Source organism: Pinus tabuliformis, chromosome 5_1, assembly GCF_031772625.1.
Source record: "Pinus tabuliformis cultivar Carrire ecotype Pingquan chromosome 5_1, CPIR1, whole genome shotgun sequence".
NCBI lineage: Eukaryota > Viridiplantae > Streptophyta > Pinopsida > Pinales > Pinaceae > Pinus > Pinus tabuliformis.
Genome location: NC_142305.1, coordinates 606,160,940 through 606,178,996, shown reverse-complemented (window position 1 = coordinate 606,178,996; position 18,057 = coordinate 606,160,940). Strand labels below are relative to the sequence as shown.

At 36.6% G+C, this 18,057-nt stretch overlaps 1 protein-coding gene across 1 annotated transcript; it reads right to left on the bottom strand.

Moving 5' to 3' along the window:
- Positions 1 to 16,237: 16,237 nt before the first annotated feature.
- LOC149166365 (uncharacterized) lies at positions 16,238 to 16,975 on the bottom strand. Its single transcript, XM_089430144.1, has one exon. It carries the CDS (start codon positions 16,973 to 16,975, stop codon positions 16,238 to 16,240), a length of 738 nt encoding a protein of 245 aa, XP_089286270.1.
- Positions 16,976 to 18,057: the final 1,082 nt, after the last annotated feature.

The window sequence follows — 18,057 nt, the reverse complement described above, 5'->3', positions numbered from 1 at the left end:
TTCTGCTATATCTAGTTTGCTGCACTCTCTTGGGTATGGAAGAAATTGTCATGACACATAATAGCTAGTTAGAATAACTCTGAAAATCATATTTTGTTCTTTAGAATTTGTGACCTATGACTTAGGCAAATGTCACGATCCATCTAAATTCAAAGCTAATGCAAACCAAGGATAGCATCATTGCTAGTTCTATAATCGAAATGGTATTTGAAATTATTGCCTGCATGCACATTGTAACCACGAACTCTAGTCATGTCTTCATATATGGTTGGTCAATTGGAAATTAAAATACCATGATTAAAAATTGTTTCAATAACAAGGAAAAGTTTGTAGCATTAACTTCAAGAAAATTACAAAGAACCACTTAGAGACAAAGCCTATGATTATTCCTACTTCTGAAGGTTAACAAGTATATATAGTCTTGCACAAAAGCCAAATTGTAACTTTGAACCTCGTAAGATCACATTGATAATCTTGCACATTCTCAGATCTTCTCTGCAAACCCAAACTCTTAAAGGACTGCAATTTTATAGGATAGTTAATCTACCCTCCAGTGAAGGCATATGTACAAATCTAGGCCACTTTGAAGAGATTAAAGCTTAGTGTCTGCAAAACTTGTTATTTTCGCGTGCAGTTGAAGAGACCAGTCAACGAATATCCAATACACCTAGGGTTGAGGAAGTTTTGCTACTGATGAGGCTTGGAATTTCTCATCTTTGCCCATGAAATGAAAATTTGATGACGGCTATTTATTTTTCATGCCTGTCATTTTATACTTTTTTTAGATTCAGAAGTGTAAAATTCTTTTGCATTGTTATATGCAAATTTCACCTTCACAATTTTTCATCTTCCCTAAATTTTGATTATACAATTTTCTATGATAGAAAAATAACCCAAGACTGGAACCTAGCATCAAGCATAGCATGGCAATCATAAAAAATAATTGAATGGATATATGAAGAAAAACCAGCTGGAGGAACTAAAATCTGTTAACTTGAGCAAATTTGTCAGCTAAGTTTTAACAACTATTTTAGATGCAAAAAATAGAAGATTTGAATTCAATTTAGTTATTCAGGTTTGATTATTACTTCATCAAAGGTATAAGAATTTTTACCTAGTTTGATATAGGGGATTTTGAAAGTCTTATTTCGGGCAAGAGTCCTAGTACGAACTCATCTGGAAAAATTTTCGTGTCTGACTTTGTGCAAAATACAATATTAGAATGATATTGCTGTTCAATACCATTCCAAGTTGTGCAGTCAATTCAATCCATTTGAAACTTGAAGGTATCTGATTAAATATACAGACAATGGATTGTTATAGGAGGGGGGAAGAGAATATTTGCATGTAACATGGGATTCAGCTCTGTATTGCTTTTTTGAGGCATTCACAACGTCCATCATGGTTGTCGAGTATTAATTTCGTCAAACCCTTGGTGTGCAGACTTCCATCTGATCATTTTACGGGAGGCAAAACAATCAAACAAACGTTGGCCTTCAAGGTTTTCTTGTCGCCCACTACGACTTTTGGTAGGTAATGGTAACAATGCCCAACCCTCGACATGGAAACTCAAGTCTGGTGCTAAAAAAACCCCAAATGCCAACATATGGTTCTATGCCATTCCACACTTGCTCACAAATGACAACATTAACACATAATCTTCATTTGAGTAGCGTTAACATCATCAATTCATTAACTTTGTATTAAGGCTGTTAGGATATAAAATGTAGGCAGAATACGATGCCATGGTGTCATTTCAGAAACTTAAAAGGAATTTTTAGTTTCCTCGTCTTGCATTAAAGTTGGAGTTAGTACATGTAAAAATGAAAACAAAAATAGCAGGCATAATTTGGTGTTAAAGACTGTAGTAGCTACCTGCGAGAGTAGAACAAGGTTGAATTGGAATGAGTTGTCTACCAAAGTACATCATTGTTAAATTCTTTTAATCCCAATGCCCAGATAAATTATTTCTTTGTATATCCTTGCTGAAAATTAATTTACTCAGCTCACATAATAAAATATATTGATTAGAATTTTTAACAAGGAAAAAATCGTGGAAGTAAATGAAATCAATTTCTACGATTAAAAACACACACCAAAAATTTGCCCTTCGATTCAACTTCTCATTGATTTGCTCAAAGTTTATTAATGCTCTCCCAAATTGGAAAATAATTTGCCCATTGAGAAAAATACAAGCTATAGCAAAATCTGACAAACAAATCAACCCATTGAAGCAAACCCATTGCTACATTGCTCATATGACCTATACAATATGCTTGATTTGTCGCCTGAGGCTTTTGTAGGATTGTGGTGGCATCCCCTAACCTACTTACTATCTGTTGTTTAACCCGCAATGTGTAGTAATGCTTGTGGTCATTGATGTATGAACATTACGGCATGTACGACTTGCTATCTGTTGCATCACATCACTGGTTGCAACTCATTTTGGCTGCCTAAACTCTATTGTATGGTTACCTATAATTTTGAGTTCTGACTCTTGGGATTTTCTTCTTCTATTTCTTGTTTGCACTTTCCTCCTTTTGACTTCAATCTGAGTAAGGTCCTTTATTACTTTTTTCCCGAACTCTAGAGTGAATATCTTTTTTGTGTGCCTTTCTTTTTTCAGTTTGGCTTCTTTTATAGCATTGAGTTGAATCCCTAACCCTAATCTCCAAAGTGATTGATGGTTGAGATTAGATCTCACCTCACTTGAGATCAATGATTGCTATTCTATTGTAATTAACTTATTTTTCTAGACTTTTCCTAAACCAATAATTAAAGAAGAATTCACTTTAATAATTCATTTAATAAAGAGAATTTCCAAAGTTTAAGAAAGGTAATTTTGGATGACTTCCACATGTCTGACACTAGAAATGTGTGGAATACTTGTCTGAGCTACAAGCATCAACAATCCCTCTTAGTGAGGAAGGTATTCTATACCATTCTAAGTTTGTTTTTGTATAATACAAACTTCCTTTTGACTAAGGGTTTGGTTAGAATGTCCACAACTTACTCATATTTGGAGATACACTGAATCTTAACTATTCCCTTCTGCACCCTGTCTCAGAAGAAGTGATACTTGATCTTAGTATGCTTGGACCTATCATGGAACACTAGATTTTTAGAGAGTTAGATACAACTTTGATTACCATAGTATATCATCATTGGATCCAACACCTGGACAAATAAACCTTGTAAACAATTTGCAAAGCCAAATGGCTTCACAACTTGCCATACATGTTGCCATATATACTTTGCCTTGACTAAACTAAGTGCTATTGAAGTCTGCATTGTGCGGAACCAAGAAATCATCATTGATTCCAAGTTGAAGTGACACCTTGAGCTACTTTTCCTTTCCACTACACTTCTTGCTCAATCCATACTCACTGTACCTCTCAAGTACTTGAGCACATGCTTTGCTAATACTAAATGCACCTTTCTTAGCTCTACCATACACTTGCTCAAGGTATTCATAGCATGACATATATTTGGCATGGTGTTGACCCAATACATCAAGGAACCTATCAACTATCTGTACAACATGGGATCCACCAACTCTTGATCATAAGCATATTCATAGGCCTATAGTCCTCCATCTTGATTCTAAAGCATACTTCCCTTGACCAAGGAAGATTTCTCCTAACTTTTGCCACACCTCTAAGCAATGCCCTTTGTCAAACTCTGCAACTAAATCTACTTTGCACCTTGCTATGAGCAGATCAATCCTAATAAGTATGAAGTACAAGTTAGGATCTGCTGCACTTGGTGCAACCATTCTCAACGAGTAACCATCAATCTTGGAATACCATGTTGTCAATACCTGCTTGAGTTCGTATAAAGATTTCTTAACCCTGCACACATATGACTCCCTCCCATGTACTTCAAAGCCTTGACATTGCTTTATATAGATTTCCTCTTCAATGATCCCATTGAGGAATGTTGTATTTACATCCATCTGACGTATCCTCCACTCCATAACTAAGGTAATGGACATAACAATTCAAATGGTTGCTTATCTGGTGACTGGAGCAAATGTCTCTTTGTAGTCCACTCCTTTATGGGAGAACCCTATTGCCACAAACCTCATGTTAGACTTCTTGATGCTATTGTCTACAACATGCTTGATTTTGAAGAGTCACCTAGAACTTACCACCGACTTTCCCTCTGGTCTCAGCGTAATGTCCCTAGACATCATTCTTCATGATGGAGTTCTATTCCTTGTTAATTTTTGGTAGCAACGGATAGGTGTTCTAGTGTTTGTTGTAACCTACATTGTATTTTTACATTTTATTTTTGTTGAAAAAAGAAAAAAAAGAATATATATATATATATATATATATAGAAAATAAGATAAGGGATATAAAAAAATAAAAATAAAAAGAAATAAAATCGCATGCGATAGGCGCGCTCATCTAAATGTTGCCATATATTATTAATTAGTTGTTAATTTGTTTAAACATCAATTAGCGACTAATTAAATCCTTTTATAAAGTGCGATTTGACTTTTTGTCTTTTATTGTAATAATCATGTTATTGTGGACCATCGAAATGTTCCCCGCCTAGATCAACGGTTCAGGGAACATTTCGGAACCCCCCACCCGCCTTCCAACGTTTAACAAGGGGGGGTCAGAAAAGCTGAATTCACATATCCGCCGCCGTTGACGTGTTGCCCCCACATGCACTTTAGAGCCCCCCTCTTCAAAACCACAAACCATCCACCCCCCGAAAATCGCTGATTGATTATTTTCGCTCCCGCCAAATAATTAACTGCCACTCCACCTCTACCACCTGTCCAATTCCTACTCGCTCCAAACAGATTAACCACTATTTCATAATGACCGTTGCACTGCAATTTATACCCCACTCCTGTCAACGATTATCACTTAAACAGTTTAATCCTCATGCAATAAATAAAACACATACATTTTTTTTCCATTTGTTTCGCTTATTTCATCTAGTAGTTGCATGCACAAGTCTGTTACAACCAACATCAGAGAAAGAGCATTCGTCACTGCACCGAACAACCAAGCACCTGGTAAAACAACAATCCTTCATCTAATAACATCTTCAACATGTCTTCTTCTAAAGGAAAGTCTAAAGTAGTTGAAGAAAACCCAATGCTGCCCTTTGTTGTAGACTTAGACAAATTACCCTTAATTGACCAGCAGTACAAAATTTCTGAAACCCAATGTGAGTTTGATCTCTATGAACTTCACAATTGGGCTAAACAGAAATTCTCAGATGTTGGCGATGAATTGAGCATATGGGACTCCTTCCTACCTCAATTCATTTTCCCTCAAACTCATTCCTTTCTAAAATTTGTAGCCTGGTGTCATTTTAGGTATATTCCAAGTCAAAGAGCCATTATTGCCCAAAACAATGATATTTTGTTTACAATATCCCCTGAGTCAATATGCCAAATGCTTCAAGTTAAACCTTCAGCCCCTCTGCATCCTTTTTCTATAGATTCTCTCATGGAAATCTATAAGAAACTGACTTTCCCTCAAAGAACCAATTTTTTTGAGATATTTTTACCTGAAGATGCAGAATTACCAAGAACAAATCCTCCATACCCTTCCTCAATGTTTCCAGAGATGACTAGATAGGTTGTTTCAATGGTTTCTTGTTTATTAGGTTATCCAATTGATCAGTGGGTTGATGAAATTATTCTAGGATTTTTATCAGTGTTTTTAGTAGGTGAAAAACCATCTCTTATCTTCAATTACAGTCAATTTCTGGTAGAAGCTATCCATGATCAATTTTTAAAGTTTTCTATTGAAGGAGCCTTTAAATACACATCAGTTCTTGTATACTTGTTCCTGTTTTATCAAGCAGATAAATTTCAGTTTCCATTACAGAAGCTAGATGAATAGGGAAATCCTCAGTCTGTAATTCATTGGACTTCCTTGGTAAGGAAGAACACCAATGAATTTTCTTTCAATGATTATACAAATCAGTTTCTATATATGGTTTCATGCTTGCTCAGTAGTGATGTTCCTAGGATTTCACCTGAAATCAAAAGAATTCTTCACCTCAGTGAGGAGACAAAGACTGGTGTTTGGTATCTATACTAAACTACACAAAGATTAGAGTATATGGATGTGAGCTTCCTCCATATAAACTACCAAAGTTTGTGCCAATAAGGATTTTTGCGTTAAAATATATCACGCAGATAATGAACATGAATGAATTGCATCTAAAAAAAAGTCTCAATTCAAGTTAAAAGCACAGATTGGGCCATTCATTTGCAATACCAGAGCAACAACAAAGGAGGCATGCATTCTTTTGAAACAAATGAAGTTTAAATTAGGTTTTACCTGATCTTATGATCCCTTGGGGATTATTTCTAAGTTAAGGGTAGAAAAAAAAACTAATCCTTATGCACACACTCCCATACCATAAATTGAACAATATATGAATCAAGAAGGCTGGAAAGAGAATACATTATAGGAAGCAGAAGAGCAAGTCTTCATTTCACCAACATCACATAGTCTAGTTCCACAAGAGAAGCAAGCTAAGAGAACAAGGGAAAGTGTTTCCCCTTCAGTTTCAGAAGTTCAAGAGACAGAGTTCATAATGCACAAGAAGAAGAAGAAAACTAATCCTCTTGAAGAATAATTTCAGGAAGAAAGTTCACATGAACAGACTACATTGGTTCTAACAAGTCCCCATGCTGCAACCTTTCCAAGAATTGAGGATATTCTCTCAAGTTCTCCTGTATCCTTAGTTTTTCAAGATCCATTGGAAACAATTCAAACATGAGAGCTAACTCAGAGTGCAACAGAACCAAGTATCTTTTCTAGATATAGGGAGATCAAAAGGAAAAATGAAGCACTAAAGGCCACCACCTATTTTGAATTCTGGAAGTAGACTTCAGCCTCTTAGCACATACTTCTTTCTGCATTGGATACTGAGAAAGGACAATTTCAAATGGACCTCCTAGAGCTTAAAGTTCCCTTCCCTAAGACTGAAAAAGATTACAAGAAATCTGTTTTTGCTTTTGATACTAAACAAATTCATCTTGTTGACCAAATTGACTTACACAGGCAAGCTGGAGAAATGATTTATTCCACTTTGAGTAGTTCAACAATGGTAGCATTCAAGTTGCAGGTTTCACTAAATAATATCTAGTCATAGTGAAAATTAGAAAAAATATCATCTTTGGATAAGGATACCAAAATAAAATCTTTAGAAGATCTGGTGATTAAATTAGGATATGATCCCAGTAATGTGAACGCTGCCAAAGAAATGATCAGGAGCAAAAATGCTGATATCCTAGCATTAAGGAAGCAGCTAAAACTCCCTACCATAGAAGATCCACAAACCAAAGTAGTTGGTGAATTGGATAAAGAGAAAAAAAGTTTATTCAAGATTATAGTTGAACAGAACTTCCATATACAGAAGATGGAAACTGAGTTGGAAAATTTATTAAAGGAAAAAGAATAGTAAGCCAATGTATCAACAACCATTCCCATAGAAACAACTTCCATTGTAGGTACTTCAATAGCAGGAACTTCTATTGCAGCAACCATTACAGTAGAAACACAGTTTACCGATTCAACAGCTGATTTAGCTAAAGCTATGGGAGATTTATTGTTAAAGGGGCAAGAAATTGAAAAGCTAAAAGCTCAACTCAACAATCTTCAGGAGCATAAAATCAAAATTGATAATGCTTACTTGGAAGAGCTACAAAAAACTCATAGGTTGACTCAGAGAATAGAGACCCTTGAAAATGAGTCTGCTATTGCTCAAACTATTGCACAAGCCAAAGAGAATATTTGGTTGGATATCAATGAATCCATAACTAACTTATGGCCTTCAATTGAAATCATTTTTGAGCAAAAATAATTATTGTAGAAGTCAAAGGAGGTAATAGCAGAAGTAAAGAAAGATCCGAGTCATAAACTAGCAGATGCAACAACATTGATCACAATTTTGAGTTCAAAAACAAGAGAAGAGTTGGAAGATTATGATATTGAAGACAAGATTGAAACTATTCTGAAAGTCAGAAGGATACTTACCAAGAGAAACTTAATGCTGCAATTAGAAAAAAAGTGTCATAATCTAGAAGCTAGCATCCAGAAGTTTCATAAAAAGTTTAAAGTGCTACATCAGAAAGGAATTCCAGGTTTGAGAGGAATGGTAGACAAACTGGTTCATCTGGAAAAATACCAGCGTAGATTGCATTCTATAGCTGTAAATAAATCAAAATTTGCTAAGATCAAGGGAACTATTGCAGTAAAGACTTTTATTGAAGGTTTGAGTTTTGATTTATTAATCCAACATGAGATCAAACACTTGTTTATAGTCAAACCCACCTTTTAGAAATACACTGAAGTGGATGAGACTTACAAAAAATTGATAAAATATTCCATTCTTGATGAAGACAGATGGGAAAAAATACGTCAGCTCATTGACTGAACAAACAACAGGTTTCCAGCAGTAAGCAACAAATTTTCAGCAATAGGATGCAAATGTGTAGAAGCAAAGGGACAAATAATTAGGAAAGGCAACATAATAACATCTTTTACAACCTCAGTCATCAGCAAAAGCCTCAAATTCTGTGCAAGATGTCCAAGCAGTTCAAGTTTCCTATTTTCTAGTTCTATTTTTGTAATTAGTTTCAAAGATATTTTGTAAATAAATCTTGATTTTTAAATCAAGATATTTTGAAGATGATGCAGCCTAAGCCACACATACCCACAATATGAAAATAAAATGCATGACATATACATGTTCCTATTGATCTACTATGTCCCATGAATTTTTAAATTCATTACTTGGTAAAACCTTCACAAGTCAAGGTTTAAGGCTCCTTCAATAAACTCTATGCGGAAACATTTCATTAACTTTTCCACAGGTTTTGACTTTGGGTTATTTTCACCTCCGGCACTTATCAACCATACCCTGGTCTTTAGACTTTAGTTAAAACTCAAACTTTAAGCCATAATACATTAATCCCCCTTATTTCTATTATAATTCCCATATAATAGAAATATTTCATAACCCACACTTAAATCTTACCTTTCCACCATTCTTCAAACCTTTGCACCTATATCTATGCTCTCTTTAGTGCTCCAAATCTCCACCATTGATCTGTCTCATCTGATCCAACGACTATCACGTCGTCTGCTTTCCAACTAGCTTGGCCAATCTCCACTGTCGATATGACCCATCCAATTGAATGGCTATTGCGCAATCTCGCGTGAAATCGTGCACGACCGATATCAGGTCAAGAGCGTGTGAGAAAAGTGGTTTTCCCTTTCCATTGTGTGTTAGGTGTCAACCGCTACGGGTAATCGCGTGAAATTTAGGAATACCGTTTACAACTTTTAGGGTGCACGAGAAACTGCTTACCGCCTACAAAGACCGCACCACTATTCAGCGAACACGTGGTTTTAATCTCCACCATTCATCTTCTTGACTTGATTTTTCATGACTTAATCTTAGCCGTCTATCTCACACAATCTCTTCCGTTGATCTGATTGATCTAGCGGTTCCTGTGCACTAATACGTTCTTTTGTTTCTTACTATACAATAGCCCATTCAACTTTTTGTCTATGTATTTGTTCTCGCCCTACAGTCTTCACTTGTTTTGATCTCGATCTCCACTCTGTTACTTCATTTCTTCGTGCCTTTACGCTTCCTTCATCAATCTTTAGGTTTTAGGAAACCTTGCAGTTGTACCTTCACTGTAACATTGAAGGTTTTCTCTAGTACTTTCTGTGTGTAAACCCGTACACTCTTCTCTGCACTTCTTCTCTGATTCTGCACACTTGGAAACCTATGTTACGTAGAATTACTCTAATCCACACACAATTTATAATTCAATTACTCAATACACGCCACACAAACTCAGAAATTGCACTTCTGTATTGATAAATAAATATTTACACCATGAATTCCTTCTCGGCCTGATCTTCTATATCAGTGGCCTTTCCTTTCCTGCCCGTAGGCTTACAGTCAAACCCTATCCAACCTCTGAACTCTAACTCTCACTCTAAGTAACTAACTCTATTCCTTTTAGGCTTACATTTATACAAAAGGTTCTGTTAACCAATTCTGGTTCAGATCCTTAATCTTTTGAACTAAATCCTGAATATCCTCTAAGTCCACTTTTGACTCAACTAATCCCTAAGGATCCTCTTTAATCCCCAAAATCATGAAACCAATTCCTAATCTAAGATTTACAATATTTCAAAATCTCTCAATCCTTACTAATCACTCATCATCACTCATGTTCTCCTGCGTTCGAGAGCATTTACAAATATCCTCACAATAGCTAATTAATTCCTATTCCAAATCACTCAAAACATTAATAATTACATTAATTTGATACATAGGAATCCAACTTCCTTGAAAACACAAGACCCCCTAAGTTAACTAGAATATAATGAAATTGCTGAGCTGGATGCCTCTGCATCAAACTCCCAAGGTTAAAATAATCATGATCTCTTGATCATGTGCTTCCGACCTTTGTTCTCCTGGATCCCATACTTTGTTCTGTAATTTTTCTTTGGTTGCTGTTCTCCAGGTTTCCACAATTTATGTTGCTTTGCTCCACTAGCTATGCTTTCACAATCTGCTGCTGTCTTTTTCTTGCTGCTGCTTAACCTTCTTATTATTGCTTTCTTCTGAGGCACCTTCATTATCAATCTTATTATTCTTTCAATCTCTATGTCCAATTTATCTTTTGATTGATAATTACTTTGCCATATGTTGTTGTACTCTGTCCACTTATCTTCAAACTGCCGTTTACTGTCTTCTATTTGAAGTTGTTGGATTCTTACTACTGCCCTTTCATCCTTACCCTCTTGTGGCTTCCCAAACAACATCTGTTCAATATTTGTAAATTTACTTTCAGAAAATAAAGTGTCCTCCAATTTCCTTTGTACTTGATTCCCCTCAAATACATCACTATGCTGTTCATCGATTCCAACATATTCTCTTTCCTCTTCCTTGACAACCCTTAGTAATTGTCCTTCACTTCCTTGACTGAAGATGACCGTGAATTTAACTTCTCCAAGCACGGTATCTTCATGCTTTTCTTTTTCCTCATCAGCATGTCCGACTTGGAAACTTCTAGTCTTCTTCAGTTCTAAAACTGACTCTTCAACTTGAAACATGTCTGTCTCATTTTCATCAAATCCTGTAATCATAAAATAATTATCAGAATTACAAATATAAGGCCTCATTACCTTTTCCTTCTTTGGCAACATCTCAATACGTGCTATGAGTTTTCCTTCAATTCCTTTGTCAACACATCAGTATGTTGATTTAAACTCTCCTTCATATCATCTGTTTCAATGATATCTCTCTGCTTTGGTTCACAATAATGAACTCTTCCTTCTGTAATGTCAATTTGCTGAACTTTTATTACCATTCTCTTTTCCTTATGATGGTCTTTCACGACAATTTCTTTGTCTTCCCTTTTCAGCAATTTATCCTAAGTATACAACCTCTGTTTTCCAACTTTCTTCTTTGAAAGTCTAATTTCCTATATAACTCAATAATTTCAATTGGAATAGAATTTGGAAATTTTACACAATTTTCCATACCTTCCTTTGTTATTGACCAATCATCAGATGTCCTTTCTCCCTTTGCTAAATATTTTTCATAGACTTCTTCTTTCTTCAATTCTGTGATTGTCTTTTCTTTGTCTTGAGACAAATCTGCCTCCCCTTCTTCTTCAATACACTTTGCCTTGCTGTCTCTCTGTAAACCTTCTTCAAGAGCTATCCTTGCCCCATCATCTGCATTAATATTCTCCTGCATTTGTTCTTCATCAATAACATTAATCAAATTCATTAGATTACCTCTCTGAGACAATATTCCTTCGTTCTTCATCAGAATAAGATCCTGATCTTCCATCTCTATGACAACTTTAAATGACTGTCTTCTCTCATTAAGTAACTCATCCATAGACTCTTTCTGCTGTAACTAGTCAAATTCTTCCTCTTCTGAGAAATTTTCTTTGTCACCTTTTACTTCAAGATCTTCATCTATTCTGAAGACATCTTCACAAAGTTGCTTTTCTCTTGCAATACCTGCCATCATACACAAATTATCAATTTTAAAAACATAGGACCTTGTGGTCTCACTTGATGCTTCAGTCATCATATCTCCTTGCTATCTTGAATTCTCACAATAACTCATAAGATCTTCCACAGATCCCCAGTCTTCATCTTCACTGAGAACTTCACCCTGTTCTGCTTCACAAATGGAAACTTCCATTCTCAACTCAGCTTTTCTGAGTTTTTCCACCAGGCACTTCACATGCCTCTGTTGTAGCCTTCTCTATAACTTAGGCCACTTCACTGCCTTTTTCCTCAAGACCCAACTTTGTCTTTGGTTTTCCTCTAGTAGCATCCTTAATACATCGATTTGTGATTTTAACTCCGCAATCTTCTTGTCAAGATCCTCTTGACTCATTCTCTTGCCATTTGCCTTGGCATCCTCCTTCTTCACTTTTATTCTGATGTGGTATTCCTTAGAACCTCTGTTATCTTTGTTATGACTATCAGTAGTCATCTTCTTCTCCATCCTCATGAGTTCCTCACTCACTTACTATGAGCTGCATTAAAGCTTTTGCAACAAAAAGTCCTCCCTGCTGTCACTTACCTCACCAAGCTCTCCTCTGTACTTGGTATTTTGGAAGCACTTGGTTCTCTATTCTCTAGAACCTTTTTGAGCGCTTCTTTCTGCTCCTTCTAGGCTTCAACTCATCTGCACCTTTTAAGAACACAACTGTCCTCTTGTATTCCAATCACAAATGAAATACTAGGTTCTGGCCACCTCTTCTTTCACTTAGAAATTCTTACCAGCTTTCTTCATCCTTTAGCAATTCTACCTCAATCCTCTGTGGAATTGCCTTTATGATATTTCCGTGAGCTACAACAAAACTTCTGCAGTAACAAGTCCCCCTTGCTACATGATACCTCACTAAGCTTATCTCCTCTGAGCTCAGTGTTTTGGCATCTCTCTGGTTCTCTCCTCTGGAACCAATTGAGCACTCCTTGCTCTAGGTTGCTGCAATCTTCTCACCTTCTTCTGCCACTACCTATGCGACAATATAAATACCACAAACTCTCCAATCTTCAAACCAAATTAAAACAAAAACATATCATCTCACCTTCAAGACCTCTACATGATCTTGTTCTACCATTCACCTGCACTTTGAATGGATTGTTCTCTGTTTCTTTGCATCTGCAAATTCTGCTACACTTTATCTCTGTGTGCCTACTGTTTGTCAGATTTAAAATCTGATCTCCTCTTGCCTGTATACATACCTTCAAAACATAACTCTGTTCTAAGTTTTCTCAAATAATTCTTACACGCAAAATTTCCTTATTTAGCTCTGATACCAAAATGATGCAGCCTAAGCCGCACATACCCACAATATGCAAATAAAATGCATGACATATACATGTTCCTATTGATCTACTATGTCCCAGGGATTTTAATATTCCTTACTTGGTAAAACCTTCACAATTCAAGGTTTAAGACTCCTTCAATAAACTCTATGTGGAAACATTTCATTAACTGTCCCACAGGTTTCGACTTTGAGTTATTTTCACCTCTGACACTTATCAACCATACCCTGGTCTTTAGACTTTGGTTAAAACTCAAACTTTAAGCCATAATACATTAATCCCCCTTATTTCTATTATAATTCCCATATAATAGAAATATTTCATAACCCACACTTAAACCTTACCTTTCCGCCATTCTTCAAACCTTTGCATGTATATCAATGCTCTCTTTAGCACTCCAAATCTCCACCGTTGATCTATCTCATCTGATCCAATGGTTATCACGTCATCTGCTCGCCAACAAGCTTGCCTGATCTCCACAGTCGATGTGACCCATCCAATCGAACGACTATTGCGCAATATCGTGTGAAATCATGCACGACCAATATCAGGTTGAGAGCGTGTGAGAAAAGTGGTTTTCCCTTTCCATCGTATGTTACATGTCAATTGCTAAGGTAATCACGTGAAATTTAGGAATACCGTTTACAACTTTTAGGGCGTGCGAGAAACTTCTTACCGCCTACGAAGACTGCGCCACTATTAAGCTAACACATGGTTTTAATCTCCACCATTCATTTTCTTGACTTGATTTTACACAACTTAATCTTAGCCGTCTATCTCACACAATCTCGTCTATTGATCTGACTGATCTAACGGTTCCTGTGCATTGCTACAAGCTTTTGTTTCTTAGTGTGCAATAGCCCATTCGACTTTCTATCTATGTATTTTTTCTCGCCCTATGGTCTTCACTTGTTCTGATCTCGATCTCCACTCTATTACTTCATTTCTTCGCGCCTTTATTCTTCCTTCATCAATCTTTAGGTTTTAGGAAACCTTGCAGTTATACCTTCGCTGTAACATTGAAGTTTTTCTTTGGTACTGTTTGTGTGTAAACCCGTACACTCTTCTCTGCACTTCTTCTCTGATTCTCCAAACTTGCAAACCTATGTTACACATAATTACTCTAATCCACACACAATTTATAATTCAATTACTCAATAGACACCACACAAACTCAGAAATTGCACTTCTGTATTGATAAATAAATATTTACACCATGAATTCCTTCTCGCCCTGATATTCTATATTAGTGGCCTTTCCTTTCCTGCCCATAGGCTTACAGTCAAACCCTATCCAATCTCTGAACTCTAATTCTCACTCTAACTAACTAACTCTATGCCTTTTAGGCTTACATTTATACAAAAGGTTCTGTTAACCAATTTTGGTTCAGATCCTTAATCTTTTGAACTAAATCCTGAATATCCTCTAAGTCCACTTTTGACTCAACTAATCCCTAAGGATCATCTTTAATCCCCAAAATTATGATACCAATTCCTAATCTAAGATTTACAACATTTCAAAATCTCTCAATCCTCACTAATCACTCGTCATCACTCATGTTCTCCTACATTCGATAGCATTTACAAATATCCTCACAATATCTAATTAATTCCTATTCAAAATCACTCAAAACATTAATAATTACATTAATTTGATACATAGGAATCCAACTTCCTTGAAAAAACAAGACCTCCTAAGATAACTAGAATATAATGAAATTGATGAGCTGGATGCTCCTGCATCAGAAGACATTTCCATAAATATTTTGTAGTTCAAAGTATGAAGGGTTAAACCCTTGTGATAAACTATTTAGCAGAATTGTAATCCTCTGAAGTTTTTCTGAGATTAATAGAAGGATTCTAGATTCATTTTGAAACACTTGTGTTTCTGTGAGTACTTCTATTGTTACTTATGTTTTCATCTTGTTTTTTTCCCCGGGGAAAAATCTCAATTTTCTATTAGTAAAAAAAAATTACATGTTGTAGATGCCTGAGTGGCATATGCAAATGTTGGGCCTGTGGCCATCAAATAAGTTCTGTACAAAAAACCCTTATAGGGTGGAATGTAATCAGTGCTGTAAAAATATATGCATTATATGTTTATATCATATATACATCATAGGTCTATATCAAAAAACCGTGTCAAAATGTTGCTACAAAATTAGGGCCTGTTGGCCCTCATATAGCGTTGATCTATGTATGGACGACGATAATACTGGAAATTCTCATCCCCCTACTGTTCCTTTATGATCCAAATGCCCCTGGGCTGGACTTCACCTGCCTAGATAATTTGTCAGCAACCTGGTTGCACTCCCTGTAAATATGACGGCAAGAAATATATTCAAATTGGGATTTGAAAAACAATGCCTCATCCAAAATATTTCTGAGTGAATGCATATGAAAACTGGATGCATTGTTGAACCAGTTTATGATGATTTTTGAATCCCCAAAGATTTGTATCTGTTTGCAGTCTTGTGCAAGTACAAAGTGGAGCAGGTGACGAAGTGTGATTAATTCAGCGTAATTATTTGTGCCTGAGCCTAGTCCTATTTGTATATGGAAAGTGTGATTTTCATATTGGTGTAACAAAATTCCCCCACCACAGCCTTGTTCCTGAGCAGCGCCATCAAAATAGGCCCATGATATACTGCGATTTATGACCTCGGTAGTCACAGTTCGAACAGGGGCTGCGTTATCGTCCTTCGGAATGTCATGGTATGTGGATATTATTTGGGCGATAGACAAAGGCCAGTTTATAGCCTTACCTTGGAAAATAAATCCGTTCCAGTTCAACCAAACAGACCAACAAATAATTAATGGAATACAATGTTGCTTTTTATTTGAGGTCCCCGATCTCCATTGATTCTAGGCATCCACAACGTGAGTCCCAACCCATCGAGCAGTAATAGCAAGTGTTGTGAGGACTTGAGTCCATAATTCAATAACCGAGCTGCAGTGAAGGAAAATATGGTCGTTTGATTCTTTCGCCTGTTTGCATAATACACATCTGGAGGGACCGTGGTATGACCTGTGCATGAGATTGATACCAGTAGGTGTTTTGTTCTTCAAGATGTTCCACATGAGTAATCTGGTACGAGGTGGGGCTTTGAGTTTCCATATATGATGCCACCAATTAGTGAGTACAGGAGGTGTAAGTGCAGCTTGAATAACAGGGTAACCATCTTTTGGTGTATATATTCCATGCCCAACATGCGCCCAAATGAGTTCATCTGTCCCTTCTTTGATGTGGATGTGGGATTCTAATAGAGCCTTTAAATAATCATCCCATGCCTGATGCCATTGAGTAGGGATGCCTAAATCCCCAGCCAATCTCCATGCTTGTGCGAAGATGGTGGAGTTCTCCATGTCTGCTATGTCCGCAATCCTGTGTATTTCATTTTGTTTAAGGTGTTGGATGAGATCATGGGGGAGTCGATACAGATTCCCACTTCTAGTCCACGGATCAATGCCTATCCTTACTGAATGACCATCACTAATGTGCCAGATTAAACCGTTTTTGACAATGGGTAAAGCATGGAGGACGACTCTCCAAATTGATGAAATGCCCGATTTATTCCAAGTAGGAAGCCAGATCCAGTCCATGATTGGTAATGGACAAATGTATTTGTAATGCACTATCTTTGTCCATATACTTGTTGGAAATAATACTGAGAGGGGGGGGGGGGGGTGAATCAGTATTATCAGATCAATATAACTTTTCTCTTTCCATATTAAGATTCATATGTGATGCAACAAGTATATATCCAGTAAACATATGATTCAGTTAGTTGATCTCTAATGAGTGCATCAAAACATTATTAACCATATGAGCAGTAAACCGGAGCAGTAAAATAGAACAGATCATCACACACAAGAAGCACACATGAACACCATGATGTAAGGTGGAAACCAAATGTGGGTGAAAACCACCTGCTGCAAGTCGTCTCAATCTTCTTTAATAAGAAATACCTTTTACAATAGTTTTGTACTGGTGCAGACTTATACCAGTACACAGGCTTCTACCTACAGAAGGCTACAACCTTCTCTCGTTCTCCAGACTCTCCTAGAAGGGAGCTACAACCCCCTTTGTGCAGGCTACTACCTTCTGAAATGCTCCAACCTTTACTTGTTTTCCAACTGCTACTAGAAGGGAGCTACCACCCCCTTGGCTCTTGTACTAGCTGATGTACTAGTACGTAGGTACCGACCTACCGAAGGCTACAACCTTCTCTTTCTTCCTCCAGGTACCACGTTTAATCAATTTTCAGACTGGATACACTGAAGCACAACATCATAATCTGAAAGGCCACGTTTCATCCAATTTTCATACTGGACCCATTAATATCATTGAAGCTCATAATCAATCAATACTAGCATCATCAATCTCTGAATTACCCAATACTGAATCAATGCTTTCACCAAAGCCAACCCGCATACAGATCTACAAATATTTCCTTATAACTTTGCAGTTGTTCCATACATAAGACATACCCAGATCATACCATTCATAAAACATACGTCAATAATTCAGATCGAGTCTATCAAACCAGATAATGATAAACATTCCAATCCTTAAGATCCCGATCCAAATATATCTGCAATCAACCAACTTCCTTGTGCATAAACTGAATTAATACTTTCTCAGCACACAAAAACCAGATATCAAATCAGAACCTTGAACACTG

What these genes read in the sequence shown, in the direction of transcription:
- LOC149166365 (XM_089430144.1), bottom strand. Translation starts at nt 16,975, where the DNA reads ATGGACTGGATCTGGCTTCCTACTTGGAATAAATCGGGCATTTCATCA.